This window comes from Hoplias malabaricus, chromosome 14 (genome assembly GCF_029633855.1).
Source record: "Hoplias malabaricus isolate fHopMal1 chromosome 14, fHopMal1.hap1, whole genome shotgun sequence".
In the NCBI taxonomy this organism is placed as follows: domain Eukaryota; kingdom Metazoa; phylum Chordata; class Actinopteri; order Characiformes; family Erythrinidae; genus Hoplias; species Hoplias malabaricus.
In genome coordinates, this window is record NC_089813.1 from 41,184,533 (window position 1) to 41,205,757 (window position 21,225).

The 21,225-nt window shown below is 44.4% G+C and overlaps 1 protein-coding gene across 2 annotated transcripts in view; it reads left to right on the forward strand.

The window, feature by feature from the left end:
• The first annotated feature begins 556 nt into the window (after nt 1-556).
• The window catches only part of erich3 (glutamate-rich 3), a 20,756-nt gene continuing 87 nt past the window's right edge, over nt 557-21,225 (forward strand). The window contains exons 1-14 of one of the 2 annotated variants that reach the window (XM_066644214.1): nt 557-687; nt 3,386-3,479; nt 4,101-4,226; nt 5,038-5,109; nt 5,280-5,408; nt 7,470-7,631; nt 9,926-10,126; nt 10,639-10,816; nt 10,905-11,091; nt 12,703-12,893; nt 13,216-13,392; nt 14,846-15,232; nt 17,910-18,041; nt 18,278-21,225. The exon at nt 18,278-21,225 is cut by the window's right edge and continues 87 nt beyond it. In XM_066644214.1, the coding sequence (XP_066500311.1) occupies nt 668-687; nt 3,386-3,479; nt 4,101-4,226; nt 5,038-5,109; nt 5,280-5,408; nt 7,470-7,631; nt 9,926-10,126; nt 10,639-10,816; nt 10,905-11,091; nt 12,703-12,893; nt 13,216-13,392; nt 14,846-15,232; nt 17,910-18,041; nt 18,278-21,225 (5,004 nt within the window). In that variant the 5' untranslated portion in view covers nt 557-667. Of the gene's footprint in view, nt 688-3,385; nt 3,480-4,100; nt 4,227-5,037; nt 5,110-5,279; nt 5,409-7,469; nt 7,632-9,925; nt 10,127-10,638; nt 10,817-10,904; nt 11,092-12,702; nt 12,894-13,215; nt 13,393-14,845; nt 15,233-16,661; nt 17,340-17,909; nt 18,042-18,277 lie in introns of those variants that run through there. The other variant, XM_066644215.1, reaches the window with a different exon arrangement.

Here is a 21,225-nt window from a genome sequence, read left to right on the forward strand (position 1 = left end):
TGTAATACCTACCTTTTGGGATCCATTGGCTGTATTTCAGAGTTTACAAGTGATTTTTTATTAAGGTGTTTAAATAAAAATCCAGTTATTTATACAATTGAATGTGTGAGTGCAGTCAGTGAGTTATTACAAGACAGCCATAAAAACAATTGGCCATTAAAACACTATTTATTATTTTAAATATTGAACAATAATATTGTCCATATAGTCAGGTAACATTGTTCTGTACCAGTGGAAATAAGTGGTAAAACAAAGAGCCATTTAGGAGCCGAAAGAGCCGGCTCTTTATGAAGAGCCGAGCCAAAAGAGCCGGCTCCCCAAAAAGAGCCGAAATTCCCATCACTAGTGGACTGTAGTTTCAACACAGAAGCACCACAATGAATTTGAAGCTGTCATTTTAAGGTAAAAATACTGCCCAGTGTTGCTTTGAAGTAGGGGTTACATTAATGGTAAGGGGTTAGAACCTACCAGGCCTTCACAAAATAAATGGGAGTCGCTATAATGGCGTCTCAATGTATAAAAACAAACGTTTCTCTTAATGAGAGATGGAGAGAGAGAGAGAGAGAGAGCGCGCGAGAGGTGTCACGTGATGCTGTAGTCGCTCCATGGCAACGCAGTCTGTCATCGGCTGAGAGCAGCGCGAGGAAACAGCGGCGACTCAAACAACATGAACCACCTCAACCCGGGGTAAGTACAGCGCAAATACCCCCACAGACCTGGGGCAAATACTGCCGAGAGCCAGGGAATACAGCAGAATCCGGGGCATATGCAGCAGGAAGTGGGGGATACACCAAAACAATGGGCCATACTGAAAAAACTAGGGGAGCTACAGCAGAACCTGGGGTAACTTTGCAGAACTTGTGTTAAATACAGAAGAACCCGTGGTATATGACACAGACCCTGGGTTATATATCTACAGCAGAACAGAGGGTAAATATAACACCCCCAGGTTAAAGACAACCTCCTGGGGTTTATTAGCATTGTGTTCTAATACGGTGCCACACCTGTGTCAGGTAATCAATCAGACCGATCACCTGGATCAGCGGGGGTTCTAGGAAACACCGGTAATAAGTTGACTATTGATTATAAGTTATATTTTCAAGGATTAATTTATATTGTTATAAATGTAGAATACTTTAAATCTGATTTAAATCTAAAACATTGAAAATTGTAACTCCTCCATTTGATCAAAAATCCTGCTCTAGCTGCTGAACTCTTTAGTAATAATTCATATTGATAATATTTTATTTATAAGCACCTTTTAAAATACATAAAGACACCTTATTAGCACCGAAAATGGTGTGTAGCTCAACTGCTGATGGACAGATTGTGTTCTCTGACCTCTACCCCCCCTTTGTCAACTTTGAATTACTGACCACTGTGTTTCTGATGTACGTAAAACCCCCAGCTACCCCACTGCAACACACACACACACACACACACACACACACACTATCCTGTCTGTGTCAGCGATGTTCTAGAAATGGGTCACACCTTTCTGGCCGCAATAAACTGGCCATTGATATGAAGTGTGAGGTGAGGGTTTCTAAAACATAGTCGAGTGAGTATCAGGTGTATATCGGGTGTTTCTGATAAAGTGGCCAGTGTGGGACAGTGTCCTTTGTTTGGGAAGTGTGAAGTAGAGGCTTCTAATAAAGTGGCCAGTGTGTAAATATGAGGCTTGGTTTTCCAATACAGTGTCCAGTGTGTGTGTGTGTGTGTGTGTGTGTGTGTTTGTTGGTATTACCCTGGCTCCTCACTGTCTGTGTGTCATGAGTCATTAGCAGCTTGAGTAAAATCCAGTGTGTGGTGAGGAGCCCAGTTTCTGTGGAGATGGACAAACACAGCAGCGCTAGTGTCTCTATGTGTGTGTGTGTGTGTGTGTGTGTGTGTGTGAACTGTTCATGAAGCCTAAAGTCTCTTAGGACACCTTAATTATTGCCCGCTCTCGTGTCAATATTGATTCACACTGGAGAGAGATTTTAAATGCCACAGTTTAAATGTCTGTGATTGTATACTATACTTAATAATAATTAATGGCTTTTTTCTGTGTAATGTCTTACACACTGCAGTGAAATATTATATGCTTCATATTAAAATATTAAAATATGTAATAAAACATTTTAAAAATACATTCTGAAATGTAGAACATAATTTTTCACTGTTGCTCTAATTAGTGGTGGATCATTCTCAGCGCTGCAGTGACACTGACGTGGTGGTGGTGTGTTAGTGTGTGTTGTGCTGGTGTAGAGTGGATCAGACACAGCAGTGCTGCTGGAGTTTTTAAACCCTGTGTCCACTCTCTGTCCACTCTGTGAGACACTCCTCCCTCGTTGGTCCACCTTGTAGATGTAGAGTCAGAGACAGTAGCTCATCTGTCGCTGCACAGTGTGTGTCGTCGCCCTCTAGTCCTTCATCAGTGACACAGGACGCTGTTGGCTGGATGTTTTTGGTCGGTGGACTGTTCTCAGTCCAGACACTGAGGGGTTTAAAAACTCCAGCAGCACTGCTGTGTCTGATCCACTCTACACCAGCACAACACACACTAACACACCACCACCACGTCAGTGTCACTGCAGCGCTGAGAATGATCCACCACCACATCACACCTGCTCTGTGTGTAACGAAGCGGTGACGTGAGAGTTGTGTTGGTCTCTTCAGCAGATCCACTGCTTTAAAATGTTCTACATTTGGACAAATGTTTAGATCTGATTACAAAGGTCTGAAACCTTTGTCTGCAGCACACAGCTTTTTATGATTTATAACTGTGATTCCAGGTTGTGTATCTACAGAGATGTGACTCTATTAGTGTCGTTAAAGCTGTTAGTCCTGTCTCTATGCTTTTCCTCTGTCTGAAATCCACTCTTGCTTTATGTAACAGAGAAGCCAATACAAAAGGAGCAAGGGTTAAGCATGCCATCCATCCATCCATCCTTCTTAACTCAGGCAGTAATCAGACACCCGTAACGTATCTCTCCGGCCGGATAGTTGCCGTTGGAGCTGTTGTTTCTGCTTGTCTGCTCGACAAAAAACGAGGGAAATCAAATCTATGTCGGAAAAAGCAGAGGAGACAAACAACCCGACATTTCCAGGAGAACAAATGACACAGATGTTGAGGGCTAACCTCCTTGTAACATCATTATCACTACTGATGACCCTTGGAGTCTACTAACAACCAGCCCAGGATGCTTTATCTATTCATTTTAATATACGTCAATCCCAGGTTCCCTGAGGTCCATTTATAACGTGTGTGTGTGTGTTTATGTGTCAAAAACAGCTGTACTTTAGTTTTAAAACCTCCCAAACAACCAAGCTGTGTTCTGATTGGCCGCACTGTAATTTGGACTGATTTTCATGCAGCGATAACGAATATGTTCCTCCACAGGCTGCTCGGAGCCTACAACAGTCTGACAGACAAACACCTGTCTGGCTACTTCAACAACACCAGGATACGGAGACATTTGCAAAAAGTCGGGCTGGTGAGTCATTACCAAACAGTACTTTACGTCTAAATTACATAAAGGTACAATCCCCAGTGACGCCTCAGCTGTCTGAGGTTCAGGGATCCAAGAGATCACAGTTGGCTGTGCTTACTTACACATCACTGCTCATGGTGGTATTTGACAGATCTGGACAGTTTGCATTCACCTCAGACGCACTAAACTCTTCAAAGTGGTGTCTGGCCTCGTACGTCTTGACAAAATCACATGCTGCCTTTGTGTGAGAATGAGGGAGGTTCACTGACTATTGATTAATAATTGGGGAAGAAATTCAACAAAAATATGGGACAAACAAATGTATAATAATAATAATAATAATAATTTAAATTACATTAATATACTTCTGTTGTTATTGTGGTAAAACACATCCAACAAACCCCAAATGTAGAAAGTATATCCCTTTAAATATCTAATGTAAAATAAGTTAAATACATTTTATTTATGTCATTTATTTGGTCATTTTACTAAGTAGTGGATAATTATATATTATAATTTATTATTATTATTAGCTACACTCACTTTGACTTATGCGAAATGAGCTTATGAGAAATATCTTGAGGGTGAACAGTGTGTGAACAGGTGGGTGTTTGTGTGGCTCAGCTGAGCAGGAGCGGGAGGATCATTCCGGAGAAGGAGTACAGACACAAACTGATCCAGAGAGCGCATCAGAGGCACATCCGAGAATGTCTGGCTCAGGCCATCTTCCACAAGGTGCTGGACATGGAGGTGAGTGAGAAGCTGATAGTGAGTTGGTTTTCTGTTGTAATCACAAGGCGGTCCATTCTGTGCTGCAGCCACTGGCTGGTTTCCTCTGATCTTATACTGTGTCAGCTAGTAGCCAATATGTGTGGAGGGATTTCAGTACCATATCAGAGCATGGAAATGGCCCATTCCATCGGACTCAGTATTAAACTGAATGGTTTATTCCGAGCATCTTCGTGTTAGTTAGTTATCGCTAGACTTATACAGCGCCATTCTAGACACCTGAGGACGCTTTACAATCCACACTCAGAACACTCAATCCACACACACTGGAGCCAAACGTGCACAGCGTACTCTTGACCAGGAACAACTGTCCACCTGGAGGACTGCACCGGACACTAGGATTTCACCCAGGACAGAGCGACAGTCCATATCTGGGTACACACACATTCACTCATACAAATAGACATTCATTCACATACACACTCATTCACTCACACACCAGGACAGTTATTAGAGAAGCCAATTCGCCTACCCTCCGGAGACCCTGGAGGAAACCCACGCAGACACAGGGAGAACATGGAAACTCCACCCAGACTTGAACCCAAGATCCCAGCGCTGGGAGGCGAACGTGCTCAGCACCAAGCCACCGTGCCGCGTGTAACAATCAATGATCAAAACTAGGCAACTGCTCTTAACAATAAGTGTTGCAGCTCTCGGCTGTTATTTGCATACTGAATATCAAACCAAATCCAATGATATTTAATTTAAAAACGTATGTATAGCTAAGATCCTAGTAGTTAATAAAGCGTTCATTCTTTTTTTGTCTAAACAGCGCCTGCATCAAATAGAGATCAAGAGAAAGTTAGAAGAATTCGCAAGAAGAGAAAGGGTGCATAAAATAAAGGTGCATTTATTCCACTCACTATTTCACTCATAGATATAGTCTTTAATCACAATATTACAGTGATTCTAAATGTGATTATAATTATTTTTACAGCACAATTACAGATCATACCTTAGTCAGGGATATTTATTATGTTCTGAATAACATTCCCGTCTCGTGTTTCTGATCAGGTGGAGCGCTCTAACAGATACGAGGAGGATCCTGGGTTGATGCTTTCTCCACGGCCGCCGACTGGACCGAGAAATTCTCACGCACGGCATTCCGGCCCCGAGGGAGAGCACTCAGAGTCGACAGAATCAGTGAGCAGAGAAACTCACAACGGATGCTAGATGCTTTTCTGTTTTTTATTAGGTGTTTAAACAATTTTTTTCAGAGTATATGGCTCTGACACTCCCACATAACACGCCAAATCAGTGTCAAAAGTAGAGGGCGCAAAAAAAAAAAGTAGTGGACATAATAGAGGATTCTCCACGCTCTGAAAAGTCTTTTGACAGTTTGGGGGCGTGGCCAGGGCTGTAATCCAGCTTCTCCTAGTGGGCGGAAGAAACAGGAGACATAAGCCAATAGCATTCACTGAGAGAAATGTTAAAATCGAGAGGGTATAAATCATTCAAGAATGAAAAAAGGTTTGAGAGCGAGATTATGATCAGTGTTTCTCCAATTCTTCTCTCATTTCTCATTTCAGTGTTCCTCCAATTCTTCTCTCATTTCTCATTTCAGTGTTTCTCCAATTCTTCTCTCATTTCTCATTTCAGTGTTTCTCCAATTCTTCTCTCATTTCTCATTTCAGTGTTTCTCCAATTCTTCTCTCATTTCTCATTTCAGTGTTTCTCCAATCCTTCTGTGAGATTTTCCACCAGGTGTTTTTCGCACCCTCTTTTGTCGTTGATCTGACGTCATACCAAACCTCTGATAAAAGCCTGGAAACACAAAAACCGGCTTGTTTTGTCGATACAAAGCAGCCATCAGCTGTTGTTTGAAGCGATTTATTTCACTGAAATTAAAATGCAAAGATAATTGTATTAAGTACATAATCTTCAGTGATATTCAACCAGTATAATTTATTTTTTGTTTTAATGAGGCAATTTGTATCACAAGTAAATTTAATGTTAGAATTTACAGGGTTCAAAATGTCTGATTCGTTCCAGTTTAAAACATTTCAGGTGTTTGCTTTTTTTTACTGCTAGTTTTATTACTGACTCTTGCTTTAACTCATCTGTTGTTGAGAGAGTGGGTTATGAATTGGTTGCATAAGCTTCAGCGTGAACTTTTTATCTCTTGCACTGATAATCTCTATTTGATTTAGTGCCTGTGTTTCTGTTTTAAAATCTCTGCCACCATATGCACCATGTATAAGCTCGACTTTAACCAGCCCACTGTATCATTAAATCAGTGCCGATAAAGTGGAGAGCCCTCATACATCTATTTAAGAGAGTGTCCTACAAGATTGGGCCAAATTCTGGGACTTTCTCTGCATGCAAATGTTGGGAAGACCCAGTTAAGTAAATGAGTATTCCTCTAGAGTTCACGAGACGAAAGGTAACCCAAGCACCAATTAGATAATTAATGGCACTTAACCACTGCATGGAACCTACACGACTGGACTCGACTCTTTCGCTTTTCCACTGGCCAAATCTGGTTCTGGTCCCTGTAACCAAGTTCCTGCTCACACCTGGTACAAACTGAGCTGAGTAGGTACTAAATGGTGACGTGTAAATCCTGCAGAGCTCTGATTGGCCAGAGAGACCTGTCAATCCCCACGAAATACAGAGCTCCAGCACAAACTCGCCGCTTGTAAAACCTCTGAAGTTACAGCAGCTTTCACGTTTGTTTTTATCCGACTCACAACGGCTGCTCGGTGCATTCCTCCGAGGCGTTTTGAAGAGGTTTAAACACTCCTTGGGTCGGTGGCTGGCGAAAATTTCCAGCAAAAACCAAACATGCAACAAGGAAAACTGATCTGTGAGACCTGGGGCGTGGAGCCGGGGTCAGTTCAAAAAACAACAACAACAACATGCAAATACACAATGAGTAAACAGCGCCTAACTTTAGCTCCTAACTATTGTAGTTTTCAAAGCATTCGGTTCCCATTAGAGACGGGGCTTTGCAATGTCACCGGCTCCATTTTTGAGGAGGAGCGACAAGCTGAACGCGAGCCGAGTCGAGTCGAGCCGATCCCACGCAGTGGAAAAGCACCATAAGTCAAATCAGTCTGCTGCTTCTGTATTTTCTGAAGGTGTTCAGACGTTAGGTATGTAGACAGTGCTAAAGTAATAATGCCATTCCGTGATGTGTACGTATGGATAAGTCTTAAGGATTAAGAAAGAGCGACCGTTGTTGTTGCTGATGGTGTTTTTCAGCCAGGTTCGTCCAGACCCAACACAGCTCCAGGGAAGATGCAGAGACCCGTCCGTCTGAAGCCTCTGAACAGCACCAGCACACCGGGCTCTGTGAAGAGAAACTCATCTCGCAATAGGCATCAGGACTCCTCTAATGAAACTGATCAACCATTCAGCTCTCCAGTGAGACCACACACACTCAAAAAGACACAGGGGATCACTTACACACACTGACAGACACACTCATTATATGTCACTGGTATAAGAGCCACTGTAACCCTCTAAACAATGCTGTCCTCTCTGGTCAGTAGACTGTGGTATCAACTGCACTGTGGTGCCTTTAAACTCAGGACATGCAATTCCAGTGAAGCGTAGCAGGTCTTGGATGGGAGACCTCTAAGGCAAAGTTTGGGTAGTCCGCTGGAGGTGGTGTTGGTGGGGCCAACAGGGGGCGCTGGTCTGTGGTCAGGGGACTGGTGCAGATCAGTTGAGGCTGCAAATTAGTGGAGGTTGAGGTGACTCCCCAAGAACAGGTGCGATTTTCGGGGGGAGGCTAGAAATGTGCTGCATGTGTAGAATCATGACCAATGTCCAATTAAAAAATGTATCACCATTTTTGTTGATCATGTGACAATTTCATGATGAATGGACCAATAGAAATGCTCCAAAATGAATTTAAACATATTCTTTTTACATTCACTCCCATTGAAAGGTAACAAGGTGTTTTTTTCTCCTGGAAAGTGACTAAACATAGCACAAAAAGTAAGGCAATGTGTGTCTGTAGATCTTAAACCGTTTGAGCCTTTTCATTTCCCTTTGAAATGGTGCCACATTTGTAAGGAACATGCATTTGTGGGATGAGCAGTGGAGCTGAGTGTGTGGGTTTTGTTCAAGAAAAATGTGCCATATCCTCTCTGCCAAAGCCAAACAGTTTATTCTGCCATCGACTCGTTTGGCGTTTGGTGGTGACTGGATGATTGATGTTTGAAGAGCCTCAGTAGCGTGTGGAAGAACCACAAACAACAGAATTTCATCTCGATGTCTCTCTGCACTGAGAAGCCTCCAATGATGACAAGCCTCGTTCTTCCAGTGAGGGAGATGCCGCCCCACACCATCACACAGAATACGCTGTTTGGCTTTGGCAGAGAGGATGTGGCACATTTTTCAGGGGCGCAACCCACACACTCAGCTGTACGGCTCATCCCACAAATACATGTTTCTTACAAATGTGACACCATTTAAAAGGGAAATGAACAGCCTTTTCAATGGTGTAAGATTTACTGCCAAGAAGCATCATTACAACAAAGAAATAATCTACAAACACACATTTCCTTATTTTTTGTGCTATGTTTATTTTGGGAAATGCATGTTTTTAATTGGGGCGGCACGGTGGTGCAGCAGGTAGTGTCGCAGTCACACAGCTCCAGGGGCCTGGAGGTTGTGGGTTCGATTCCCGCTCCTGGTGACTGTCTGTGAGGAGTTGGTGTGTTCTCCCTGTGTCTGCGTGGGTTTCCTCCGGGTGACTGTCTGTGAGGAGTTGGTGTGTTCTCTCTGTGTCTGCGTGGGTTTCCTCCGGGTGCTCCGGTTTCCTCCCACAGTCCAAAAACACACGTTGCAGGTGGATTGGCGACTCAAAAGTGTCCGTAGGTGTGAGTGAATGTGTGTGTGTCTGTGTTGCCCTGTGAAGGACTGGTGCCCCCTCCAGGGTGTATTCCCGCCTTGCGCCCAATGATTCCAGGAAGGCTCTGGACCCACCGCGACCCTAGAATTGGATAAGCGGCTACAGATAATGGATGGATGGATGGATGTTTTTAATTGGACAGTGATGATTATACAATAATTCTGATCTGCATTTGTTCCCCAATGCCCCCTCCAGGGTGTGTTCCTGCCTTGTGCCCAATGATTCCGGGTAGGCTCCGGACCCACCGCGACCCTGAACTGGATAAGCCATTTTAGACAATGAATCAATGAATGAATGAATGAATGAATGAATGAACTAAGACCGATCTAGAGAGCTGTGTTATTCTGAAATAAGGTTCATTTCAACAGCGACAAATAAACAAATCAAGCAAGTGTAACATTAAAGTAATAGTTTGGTGGATAATTGAGTTTTTACACGAAGTTTGCATCTGTCTCAAACAAAGTACGTCAACCATATTTAGTGTGTGATGTTTATTTCTTTAAAGACAGGAGCTTTGTGGCTAATGTAATCTCACATATTAGATGTTTATAGCATATTGAATGCCTATATTTTCAGACATTGGCCTCAAACCATGTAAAATGATTAACTAATCTATAATAGAGCATTGAGTATTTGATTTTTTCCGACACTGTAAACGGTGCTGTATAAACTCTATGTACACAGACACATCTGTAAATCTGGTTGTTATACAACAGCTATAAAGCACATCTGAGGAGGGACGTGATTCAGATCTCCTGAAGAGTACTTGTTCTGGTGTTTCGATTGTTTCCTGTAGATGGAAAAAGACGCCACGAGGCACCTGACTCTGATGGATTTCTCCAGCATGGTCTCGCCCTACCGGCTCCCTGTCATCAACAACTTTGTGACCCCTGTTCCTCCACTGACCAAGAGGAAGGAGAAAGGCCTGAAATCAAACGGGACACTGTGGGGTCGAAGGTTGCGCCCTACTACCGCCCCGAGTGCTGCAGACACACAGGTCAGAGTCGGAGAGAGTCAATGTCAGAGGTCCTAAAGGCTTTCAGAGCCAGAAAGAAACAGAGCTTTAGCGTTTTAAGAAGAGGAATCTAGGAAGGGATGATTTTGTTGTGAGAGCTGTGAAAAGACAGCTCTGTATCTCAGCCAAGTGCGGCAACGTTGGGGCAACATCCCTAGGGAGCCCAATTGGCCTTGCTTTCTGGGTGGGTAGCAGAGCCCGTTCTCTCTACTTATGGTGCTAGCCAGCTGCTGTGACAGATCTGTGCAGTTTGTGTTCTCCTCTACTGAGTTAAACTGGTTAGTGCCTCATATCTCAGAGAAAGCACATATTCACCCCCATCCTCCTGAGGCTGATGGCACTGTGTGTGATTGGGGGAGGCTCACAGATGGGGAGAGCTGAACATTCTGCAAATATTAGTAGATAAATATGAAAATAAAGAAAGAAAGATGTTGTTTTTAAATGTGATTAGGCTGAACATTGCAACGATTCCTTTGTCCTTCACCCCTCCACAGGAGGGCGCGGTTCAGCGAGGGTCGGCTCAGATCGCCGTCTCTGTGAAGATGGTTTATTTCGGGAAAAGCGTTCACCTGTCCCACGACCTGATGGACCCGAAGGACGAGGTGAAGGTCTTCCAGCAGCACTGCGGAGGAGAGAACCTCTGTGTTTACAAAGGAAGACTCAAGGAAGGAGGTCAGTCTACAGCTCAGTCTTTAAACCCCTTTCTGGTGGAGGGGATAATGGTGTAATAGTTTGGCTGCTTTCTCCTCTCCGATGGCAGAGGTGTTCCAGTTCGTCTCGCGGCGTCACCGCGGATTCCCCTTCAGTCTGACCTTCTTCCTGAACGGGCTGCAGGTGGAGCGTCTGAGCTCCTGCTGTGAGTTTAAACACAGGAAAGGCTCGCGGCTCGGAGGACGGCTCGGTCACTTCGGCTTCATCGCTGTGGAGGGAGCATCGCCCTGCTACAGGTGAGGAATATCAGAGCTCCTTCATCTCCTCGCATCCGTCTGCACAGGGTTAGTGGGCGTGGGGCTCTTCTAGCTGGCACAGCAGCATTAGGAGTTAGTGTTCTCCTTCAAGTTCTTCAGGAACTGGTCGATTATTCCTGCCTCAGGTGAAATCTCAGCATGGAGTCGAGGCGTTTAGCTCCTGTGCTGCTCTTAAATGAAACCAGCCAAGAACATTAGAAGACACTTTTAAATCAAGGCTCACAGCTGCGTTTAAAAGACTCCTCACCTTCATTTTAGAACACCACTTTAATTTTGTATTCTTTTATTCCACAATTTTAATTGTTTTAAAAGCCTTTTCTGTTCTTTCTCTTAATTTACTCTGTAAAGCTGTTTGACTGGTGCTTGTGTATGAAATGAGCTGGAAAACTGTTAGCTGTGGAAATGGTGCCTGTGTCAGAATCAATGGGGCATTTGTGTGATTTATAACTGAATTCACAATTAGAACATCCTCCGGGTCTTATGTTATTTTATGGTAACTGGTGTGTCGCATTAAAAATAACAACTGTCACTTTATAATTTATTTAAAATAACCTAAAGATTTTCGTCTAAACCAACACACACACACACACACACACACACACTTTTGGATACAGTATTATCCCCAAGAACAGAACAAATCCATCACATGCAGTGATTACAGTGCTTTCACCGACTGATGGAGCTCATGACGAACCCAGAAATTCTTCTAAATAGCAATTTTTTGTTATTTTTTGTTGTTGTCGAATAAAATCTCAAAAGAGATAAAAAGGTTTAAATATTTAATTATAATTATAAACATAGCACAAAAAGTAAACCACAACAAACCGTTGGAGCCTGTTAATTTCTCCACAATTAACAGCCACAGCAGCCTCCACCTCCTCCTCACGCTGGTCACCAGCCTGGTCTCACACTGCTGTGGGATGGCATCCCATTCTTCAACCAGCGTTTATCTGGAGTCAGCCGCCGTGGTTGTGTGGGTTGCTCTGGCAACAACAGCACGCCCAAGCTGATCCCACAGGTGTTCAATGGGGTTGAGTTCAGGAGCTGGCAGGTCATTCCCTCCTCTCCACTCCCACAGTCTGGAGGTAGTCTCTGATAAACCCCGCTCTGTGGGGGGCGAGCGCTGTCATCTTGGAGGATAGAGTTCGGTCCCAGACTGTGGAGATATGGGATTGACACTGGTTTTAGAAAAATTATATCTTGATGTCTCTCTGCATTGATGAGCCTCCAATGACGACAAGCCTCGTTCTTCCAGTGAGGGAGATGCCGCCCCACACCATCACTCAGAATACGCTGTTTGGCTTTGGGTAGAGAGGATGTGGCACATTTTTCATGGGCGCAGCCCACACTCTCAGCTCCACTGCTCATCCCACAAACACATGTTCCTTACAAATGAGGCACCATTTAAAAGGGAAATGAACAGGCTCCAACGGTGTAAGATTTACTGCCAAGAAGCATCGTTACAACAAAGAAATAATCTACAAACACACATTTCCTTACTTTTTGTGCTTTGTTTATATTAAATTAAAAAATACATTAAAACTTTGCGCATCTGATGTAGGTGATAACCAGCTTGGTATTGATCTGTAGGTGCATCATTGCCATGGGATTGGACAAAAAACCCACTCCCCCAAAAAAAGTGAAAGAAGATCCACTCCTTTCCACGTCACGAGAAAACTCCAGAGAGGAGGAGGAGGAGGAGGAGGAGGACCCTGGACCAGCAGAGGAAACGCAGACAAATATAAAAGCAGACTCCAAAGAAGAACATAAACATAAAAATGGTATCTTACAAGTCACTCTTGATTCTGTGATTTACTCCACGATTAAACGCTTATCTTTTCACATTTAATTCTGCTTTCTACTCATTTCTTTAATTACTTGAATTCCAAATGTATTTCGGTTCTTAGCAGCCATTTTTGAAAGGTTTTGAACAGTGATGTTTTTGGTGCATGGTCGTGGGGGGGGGTCCCCGTTTTTTTGTGTATGGTTTAAATTTTTACTTTTTAAAAGTTTTAAAAATGTTAAAGTTGTACTTTAGCACTGTAAATAATGGCAAATTGATTAAAGGTAGCACTAACATTAAGCCTTTATTCTGCCCACTAGACTACGAGGAGGACTTTGAGGCAGATGATGAAGGCCCCGTGGAAGACGGAGTAGATGAAGGGAATGAAAAAGCACCTTCCTCAGGCAGTGAGGAAGAGGAGGAAGGGATGAAGGATAAGAATGAAAATGAAGTGATGGAAAAGGACAGAGACGCAGGCGGTGACGCTGGAGCTTCAGGTACGATTAGTTAGTGCTTCTTCTGTCTTTAGTCAAAGGGCATTTTAATATAAACTCACATGTCCTTTTAATGCAGTTGTGTGCACCTGAGACCTGAGAAAATGTTACACACACACACACACACACACACACACATATAGATGTAGGGCGGCACGGTGGAGCAGCAGGTAGTGCCTCTGCCACAACTCCAGGGACTTGGAGGTTGTGGGTTTGAGTCCCGCAGCCGGGTGACTGTCTGTGAGGAGTGTGGTGTGTTCTCTCTGTGTCTGCGTGGGTTTCCTCTGGGTGACTGTCTGTGAGGAGTGTGGTGTGTTCTCTCTGTGTCTGTGTGGGTTTCCTCCGGGTGACTGTCTGTGAGGAGTGTGGTGTGTTCTCTCTGTGTCTGCATGGGTTTCCTCCGGGTGACTGTCTGTGAGGAGTGTGGTGTGTTCTCCCTGTGTCTGTGTGGGTTTCCTCCGGGTGACTGTCTGTGAGGAGTGTGGTGTGTTCTCTCTGTGTCTGTGTGGGTTTCCTCCGGGTGACTGTCTGTGAGGAGTGTGGTGTGTTCTCTCTGTGTCTGCGTGGGTTTCCTCCGGGTGACTGTTTGTGACGAGTGTGGTGTGTTCTCTCTGTGTCTGCATGGGTTTCCTCCGGGTGACTGTCTGTGAGGAGTGTGGTGTGTTCTCTCTGTGTCTGCATGGGTTTCCTCCGGGTGACTGTTTGTGACGAGTGTGGTGTGTTCTCCCTGTGTCTGTGTGGGTTTCCTCCGGGTGACTGTCTGTGAGGAGTGTGGTGTGTTCTCTCTGTGTCTGTGTGGGTTTCCTCCGGGTGACTGTCTGTGAGGAGTGTGGTGTGTTCTCTCTGTGTCTGCATGGGTTTCCTCCGGGTGACTGTTTGTGACGAGTGTGGTGTGTTCTCTCTGTGTCTGCATGGGTTTCCTCCGGGTGACTGTCTGTGAGGAGTGTGGTGTGTTCTCTCTGTGTCTGCGTGGGTTTCCTCCGGGTGACTGTCTGTGAGGAGTGTGGTGTGTTCTCTCTGTGTCTGCGTGGGTTTCCTCCGGGTGACTGTCTGTGAGGAGTGTGGTGTGTTCTCTCTGTGTCTGCATGGGTTTCCTCCGGGTGACTGTTTGTGACGAGTGTGGTGTGTTCTCCCTGTGAAGGACTGGCGCCCCCTCCAGGGTGTATTCCTGCCTTGCGCCTAATGATTCCAAGTAGGCTCTGGACCCACTGCGACCCTGAACTGGATAAGGGTTACAGATAATGAATGAATATATGTGTGTGTAAAATACATTTTAAAAAATATGTAGGAGTAACTACACTTTTTACCTTATTTTTTAATAAACAGACTTATGATGCTTTATAATAATAAACCATAACATTTTTAAAAAATATCAAATAAATAAAATATTAATATATTCAGCTATAACACCCACAGCAAATATTTCTCCTTAACAATTCTAACTTTTGCTCCTCAGAAGTCAAGAGGTCATCGTCCATCTCGTCCGGTTTATCGAGCAGCGGCTCGTCCAGCAGCAAGGAGAGCGAGAACGAGGGAGAACCTGAGGAGAGAGCAGAACCAGAGAGGGACGTCCCTGAGGTGAAGGTGGAACCAGAGGGACGTGAATCCACTGTGACCCCAGAAAAAGAGGAGGAGGCTGAGGCCATGGACACCAGCTCTGTGTCTCTGCCTCAGAAAACGGAGGACGAGACACAAACCCTGGACAGCTCTGCGGAAAAGAGCGAGGTGGAGGTATCCGAGGAGACGGAGAGAGAGGAGGGAGAGGGAGAGACCCTCGGGGAAGAAGCAGCTGAAGAGCAAAACAAAACTGAAGCTGAGGAAAAAGAGGTAGAGAAGGAGAGAGGTGAGGAACTGTGAGCGTTTGAGCTGTGGGTGCGACCTGTGTTTGGACTTTGTGTTTGTTTCTGTTGGCTTTTAACATCAGAACTGGAGTTTAAACACTTCTCCCTTAACACTTTCAGATTCCTTTTTTTTTCTGCAAACTACAGCTTTACACTTATCCGTTGTCATAGGTTTGTCCACAGTTTCAGCTCAGCTCAGCTGATATACACTTATAAAGTCTATCGTAGAAAATATTAATCATATAAAAAAAATACAAGATGCAAAACATGCAGAAACACAACAGCCTTGATGCTCTGTCACCAACAAAACAAGTAGATGGAACTGTCACATTTACACACAGCAGTAGAGCAATACATTCAGCAGACAACAGTACAACTCTGGTTTCATGATGGGAGGAAAAGTCCATAGTTACAACTCAGGGTCGCGGTGGGTCCGGAGCCTACCCGGAATCATTGGGTGCAGAATGGGAACACACCCTGGAGGGGGCGCCAGTCCTTCACAGAGCAACACACACGCACACATTCACTCACACACTCAGACATACGGACACTTTTGAGTCGCCAATCCACCTACCAACGTGTGTTTTTGGAGCATGGGAGGAAACTGGAGCACCCGGAGGAAACCCACGCAGACACAGAGAGAACACACCACACTCCTCACAGACAGTCACCCGGAGGAAACCCACACAGACACAGGGAGAACACACCACACTCCTCACAGACAGTCACCCGGAGGAAACCCACACAGACACAGGGAGAACACACCACACTCCTCACAGACAGTCACCCAGAGGAAACCCACACAGACACAGGGAGAACACACCACACTCCTCACAGACAGTCACCCGGAGGAAACCCACACAGACACAGAGAGAACACACCACACTCCTCACAGACAGTCACCTGGAGGAAACCAACACAGACACAGAGAGAACACACCACACTCCTCACAGACAGTCACCCGGAGGAAACCCACGCAGACACAGGGAGAACACACCACACTCCTCACAGACAGTCACCCAGAGGAAACCCACGCAGACACAGAGAGAACACACCACACTCCTCACAGACAGTCACCCAGAGGAAACCCACACAGACACAGAGAGAACACACCACACTCCTCACAGACAGTCACCCGGAGGAAACCCACACAGACACAGGGAGAACACACCACACTGCGACTGTGACACCTACCTGCTGCACCACCGTATCCCCCTCTTTGTATTTTATTGTCCAATTTAAATACATTAAGTTTTGGACAGATATAAATTTCACCTGTTACCCTCTGAACACCGAACCACTGACTGTGAACCCAGTTCTGAGGAAAAAGCCGTTCTGACTGGTGTGTGTTTTGGTCTCGTTTTTGTGTTTCGTTGAAAGATGACTGCGGTTGTGCATGTTTAACTGTGTGTGTTTTTGTTTTGCCCTCAGCACATGCCAGTATTTTTCAACTTTCAGAAAGAGTTGAGACGTCGCAATCGTTACGTCTTAATTAGTGCGTGGATTTCACTCAGAATTACACTTTAAAAATAAAGAGGCGTCTGCGGTGTTGTAAGTGACGCCATTTTATTTCCTCTCATTGAAAGACTGAAAATACTGTGCCACATACGAGTCCTCCGCCCTGCTCTGTCATGTTCTGTGAGTTTGCTGTGATCTTAATTTTACTATGATTTGGTTGTGGGTGATATTCATGTTTAGTTTTGATGTGATGTAACGGTACAGGGGTGTGATATCGTTACAGGTGTTACATGTGGGAATAAATGAGTGATTAGTGTTTCATCTGTTGGGGATCATCTCAAGCTTCTTGTTCTTTACAACCCAGTCTTTATCAGGTCTAAGACTAAGCTTCTAAAGGACATATTATTATTATTATTATTATTATTAATAAATCATTATCAGTGCTTGTGCTGATTAAGGTGGGTATCTGCAGTGTCTATGACGAGTCATCACAGTGATTCTCAGCCTGTATGTATAAGGTATAAACACTACACTGTGTTCTGTAAATAATCACTGTAAGAGTCCCACGTGTGCCTCCTTTAGTGTTTGTAACTGCATTGTTTTACAGATAATCTTCCAGTTTAAATATGTCTCTGTGGATTCATGGTTTCAATGAGCTTTACCAAATATTATTTGCTAATAAACATTGGTAAAAGTTACGTTTGGTCTTGGACAGTTATTTTTTGCCGTGGTGTGATGTTGAGGATGTCACTTTTTCTTTTGTTTCCTCATTTGGTTTAAGTTTATTTTAAGGTCTGCTTTATATCAGTTAATTATCTATTAACAATTTATAATGTTAATAGATAATTTATAAAGTTCAAACACACATGAGTTACTGAAACTGTCCACAGGTGTGTGTGTGTGTGACTGGGTGAGTGTGTGAAACTGTCCAAAGGTGTGTGTGAGTGTGTGAGTGACTGGGTGAGTGTGTGAAACTGTCCATAGGTGTGTGTGTGTGAGTGACTGTATATATATTAAATATTATTAATCATGGAATAACAGTTAAAGAATCATAAGAAAGCAGACTTGAAAATAAAGCATTTACCATCATTTGATTTATTTCTCATTGTCTCTGTATTAGCCACTGACTGCGTGTGATTGTTGACTAACACAGTTCATGGTATTAACCCCATACTCGCATGCTCCACGTCCCTCTCTCTCTCTCTCCGTGCCTAACCCCAGCCAAGTCTGTGCAGGAGAAGCTAGCCGAGGCCGTTCTGAAGGCGGCTGAGTGCAGCTCTGAGCCAGAACTCAGTGACACCACGACCGAGGAGGAGGAAGTAGCCTCCGTCAGAACCCAGCAAAAGAGCCCAGGTATCACTACAAACTAAACAACTGAGTTCCTGTGGTGATTCAAACAGTGAATAACATCATACAGACTAGTTATATTTTAGCTTCTTAAAAGATGTTGAGCTTCTGAACGTAAACAAACCAGAGAGGTCAGCATTTCTCCACAATCGTAGACCTCGCCTTTAAGAGGGTTTTAAATGAAACTATAACCTGCAAATGATAGCTGCTCTTCACAAGGTTTAAATGATTATTTGTTACAGAAGCAGAACCAGAAAGTGAGGCAGGACCACAACCAGCTGAAAATGAACAGGAGATTACTGAAGAAAACGAAGGTGAATCTCTAGGGCTTGAACATGGGACTGAAAGCGTGGAAGGAGATGCAGATTTACAGCATCCTACAGATGAACAAGAAACAGATGAAACACCACAGCCACAAACTGAGACCAAGCCTGAGGAAGAAGACATGGACGCAAAGGTCAGTGAGGACACAGGGGAAAAGGGAGAAGAGAAAGATGAACAGCCTGTGGAGGAAGAAAAGGACTCAGTAGGTGAAGCTGGAGAGGGTGAAATGGAGGATATATCTGCTGAGAAAGACGACATAGAACAGGAGGTGGAGAAGGAAGATAAAGCAACCGAAGAACCTGAAACAGAAGAAAACCTTGGAAATGAAATTATAGCCAATGAAGAAGTACCTAAAGATGAAGATTCTTTGGAGAAAGAGGATGAAACTGAACCTACCTCAAATGCTGAAGAAATTCAAGGTACTCCAGTGGAGCAACCAGAATTAGAGCAAACGGGAGACGAGTTGGAGCCTCAGTCTGAGGACCCTGGAGACACAGATGTGGCTGACACTGAGGGTTTAGTTGATGCTGATGAGAACACAAGGACTGAGAGTCAGGTACAAACAGAGAATGGAGGAGAAGGAATTGAGGAAGAAGCAGATGCTGCAGATGAGGTCAAAGCAGAGGACAGTGTAGAGGGAGAACATGAGGCATCTAGTGAGGTGAATGGAGAAGAGAAGGTTAACACTGAGGAGATTGCAGAAGGCATAGAAGAGCCTGAGGGAGTCAATATATCAGATGGAGAAAAGGCAGTCCAAGAAGAGAGTGAAGAGAAAAATGAAGATGTTGTACAACAAGAGGTTCTAGAAGAGGCTGAACCAGCTGAAAGTAATTTGGAGGTTTATGAGGGAGAAGACATTTCTGAGGAGAAACCACTGGAAAAAGAGGTAGAGAAAGCAGAAGATGGAGACCAAGCAGAAGAGACAGTGAATGATGAAGACCAGGGAGAAGCTGAAACCACAGAAGAGAAAAATGCTGAAGTAGAAGATGAAAGTAAAGACGCAAATGACGATAAACCACAGGAAGAAGAGAAGGAAAGCGAATCTATAAAGACGTATGAAAATGAAGAAGGAGAAAAAGCAGAGGATGAAGATGGCCAGGTAGAACCTGAAACAGCAGAAGAGAAAAATGGGGAAGTGGAAGACGAGAGTAAATCTGATGGTAAACCCAATGAAGAGGTGAAGGAAGATGAATTAGTAAAGGGAGATGAAACTGAAGATGGAGGACAGCTAGAAGAAGAGACTGAGTCTATAGACCCAGGTGAAGGAGCAGCGGACGAGGTGGAAAACACTGCTGAGAACACTGGCGATGATGAACCAAGGATTGATGCGGAAGAAAATGTAGTGGTATCTCAGGGTGAAGCTGGAGAAGAGATGACAGAAGAAGGAGTTGGTGGAGGTGAGAATGAAGAAGTACTGGAAGGGGCTAATGTTGAAGAACCTGTAGGAGGCCAAGATGCTCAAACTGAAGAAATGGAGGCTCTACAAGATGTGGCTGAAAAACCAGAGGCAGAGAAAACGGAGGAAGGAAAAGAGGATGAGGAGATACTTCATAAAGAGATGAATGAGGATGGTGCAAACCAAGAGCATCCAGAAGAACATGGTCCAGTAAGTGAAACTGAAAACAAACCAGAGGATACAGACCTGGAGGGCAATGTAGCAGGACCTGAAGGCGATGCAAGAGAAGGAGAAACTGAATTAGCAGTTGACTGTGACAAATCTGACACAGATGACAATAAACCTGAGGAAGATGTGAGGGACAGTGAATCAATAAAAGAGAATGAAGCTGAAGTTGAAGCGGTCCCAGAAGAAGTAGTAGAAGATCCAGAAGACAAAGAAGATGGTGCTGAGGTAGAGATACAGGAAAGTGCAGAAGACGACAAATTGGAGGAAGAAGGAGGCAATGAACAGCAAGATATCTCCATACCTCCCGTGGATGATGAAGCTGGCAGTGAAGAAAAAACAAGAGAGATGGCGACAGAAAAGGAAGTGGGAGAGATTGAAAAGGAAGATGAAACTACAGTTAAGACAGAAGAAGAGGAGGCAATATTTGGAGAAGGAGAAGGAGAGACTGGGCAAGATGCGACCAATGAAGAAGGTCGGAAAGATGAGCAAGAAGATGAGCAGGAGAAAGGAGTGGAAAAGGCTAGTTACACTGCTGATGCTGAGGCTGAACTCCCATCAGATGCCAAAAGTACTGCAGAGGAACCAGAGTCAGAAAGGAAGGGTACTGACACTGACTTTGAAAACAGGGATAAAGAAGCTAGTGCAGCAGATGACGATCAAGCTGGTTCTCCTGCTGTTGACGAAGGTGAACTGTACGGTGCTGATAAAGACGACCAAGGTGGAGATGAGGAAGGCAACTCATCCTCTGCTTCACCTTCAGAGGAATCACAGCCTGCTGAGAAAGTGCTGGCTCTCAAGAGAGAAGAGAGGGAGTCTGCACTTGGTGAAGAGGCAGAGTTCGTCAGTACGCCTCCTGCAGATCAGGGGGATCTTGTGCAGAACTGGGTGAACGTCCACCAAGCCTCAAAATACTTTGAGACGTTTGTGGAGCCTCTGGATGACATCAAAAGCCTTGCCTCCCAGGAGAGTGAAAACAAAGTGAACGGAGAGGCCCTAGAAGAGCTGGAAGGGACAATGCTAGACACCAAAGACCCAGAGTCTGGAGAAGCTGACAAGGCCTCAGAAACTGCCAAAGACGAGCAAGTCAAGAGTGACCCTCAGGACCTGAAAGACACTCTTGTAGAAAGCTTTGAAGAGGCAGATGTGAGCAGTGTGTCCAAAGAGTCCACACCCAGGTCTGATAAAACTGCACCAAAGGGCAGAGAGGATCCTGCTCCCAACACAGAGTCGATGTTTACAGCT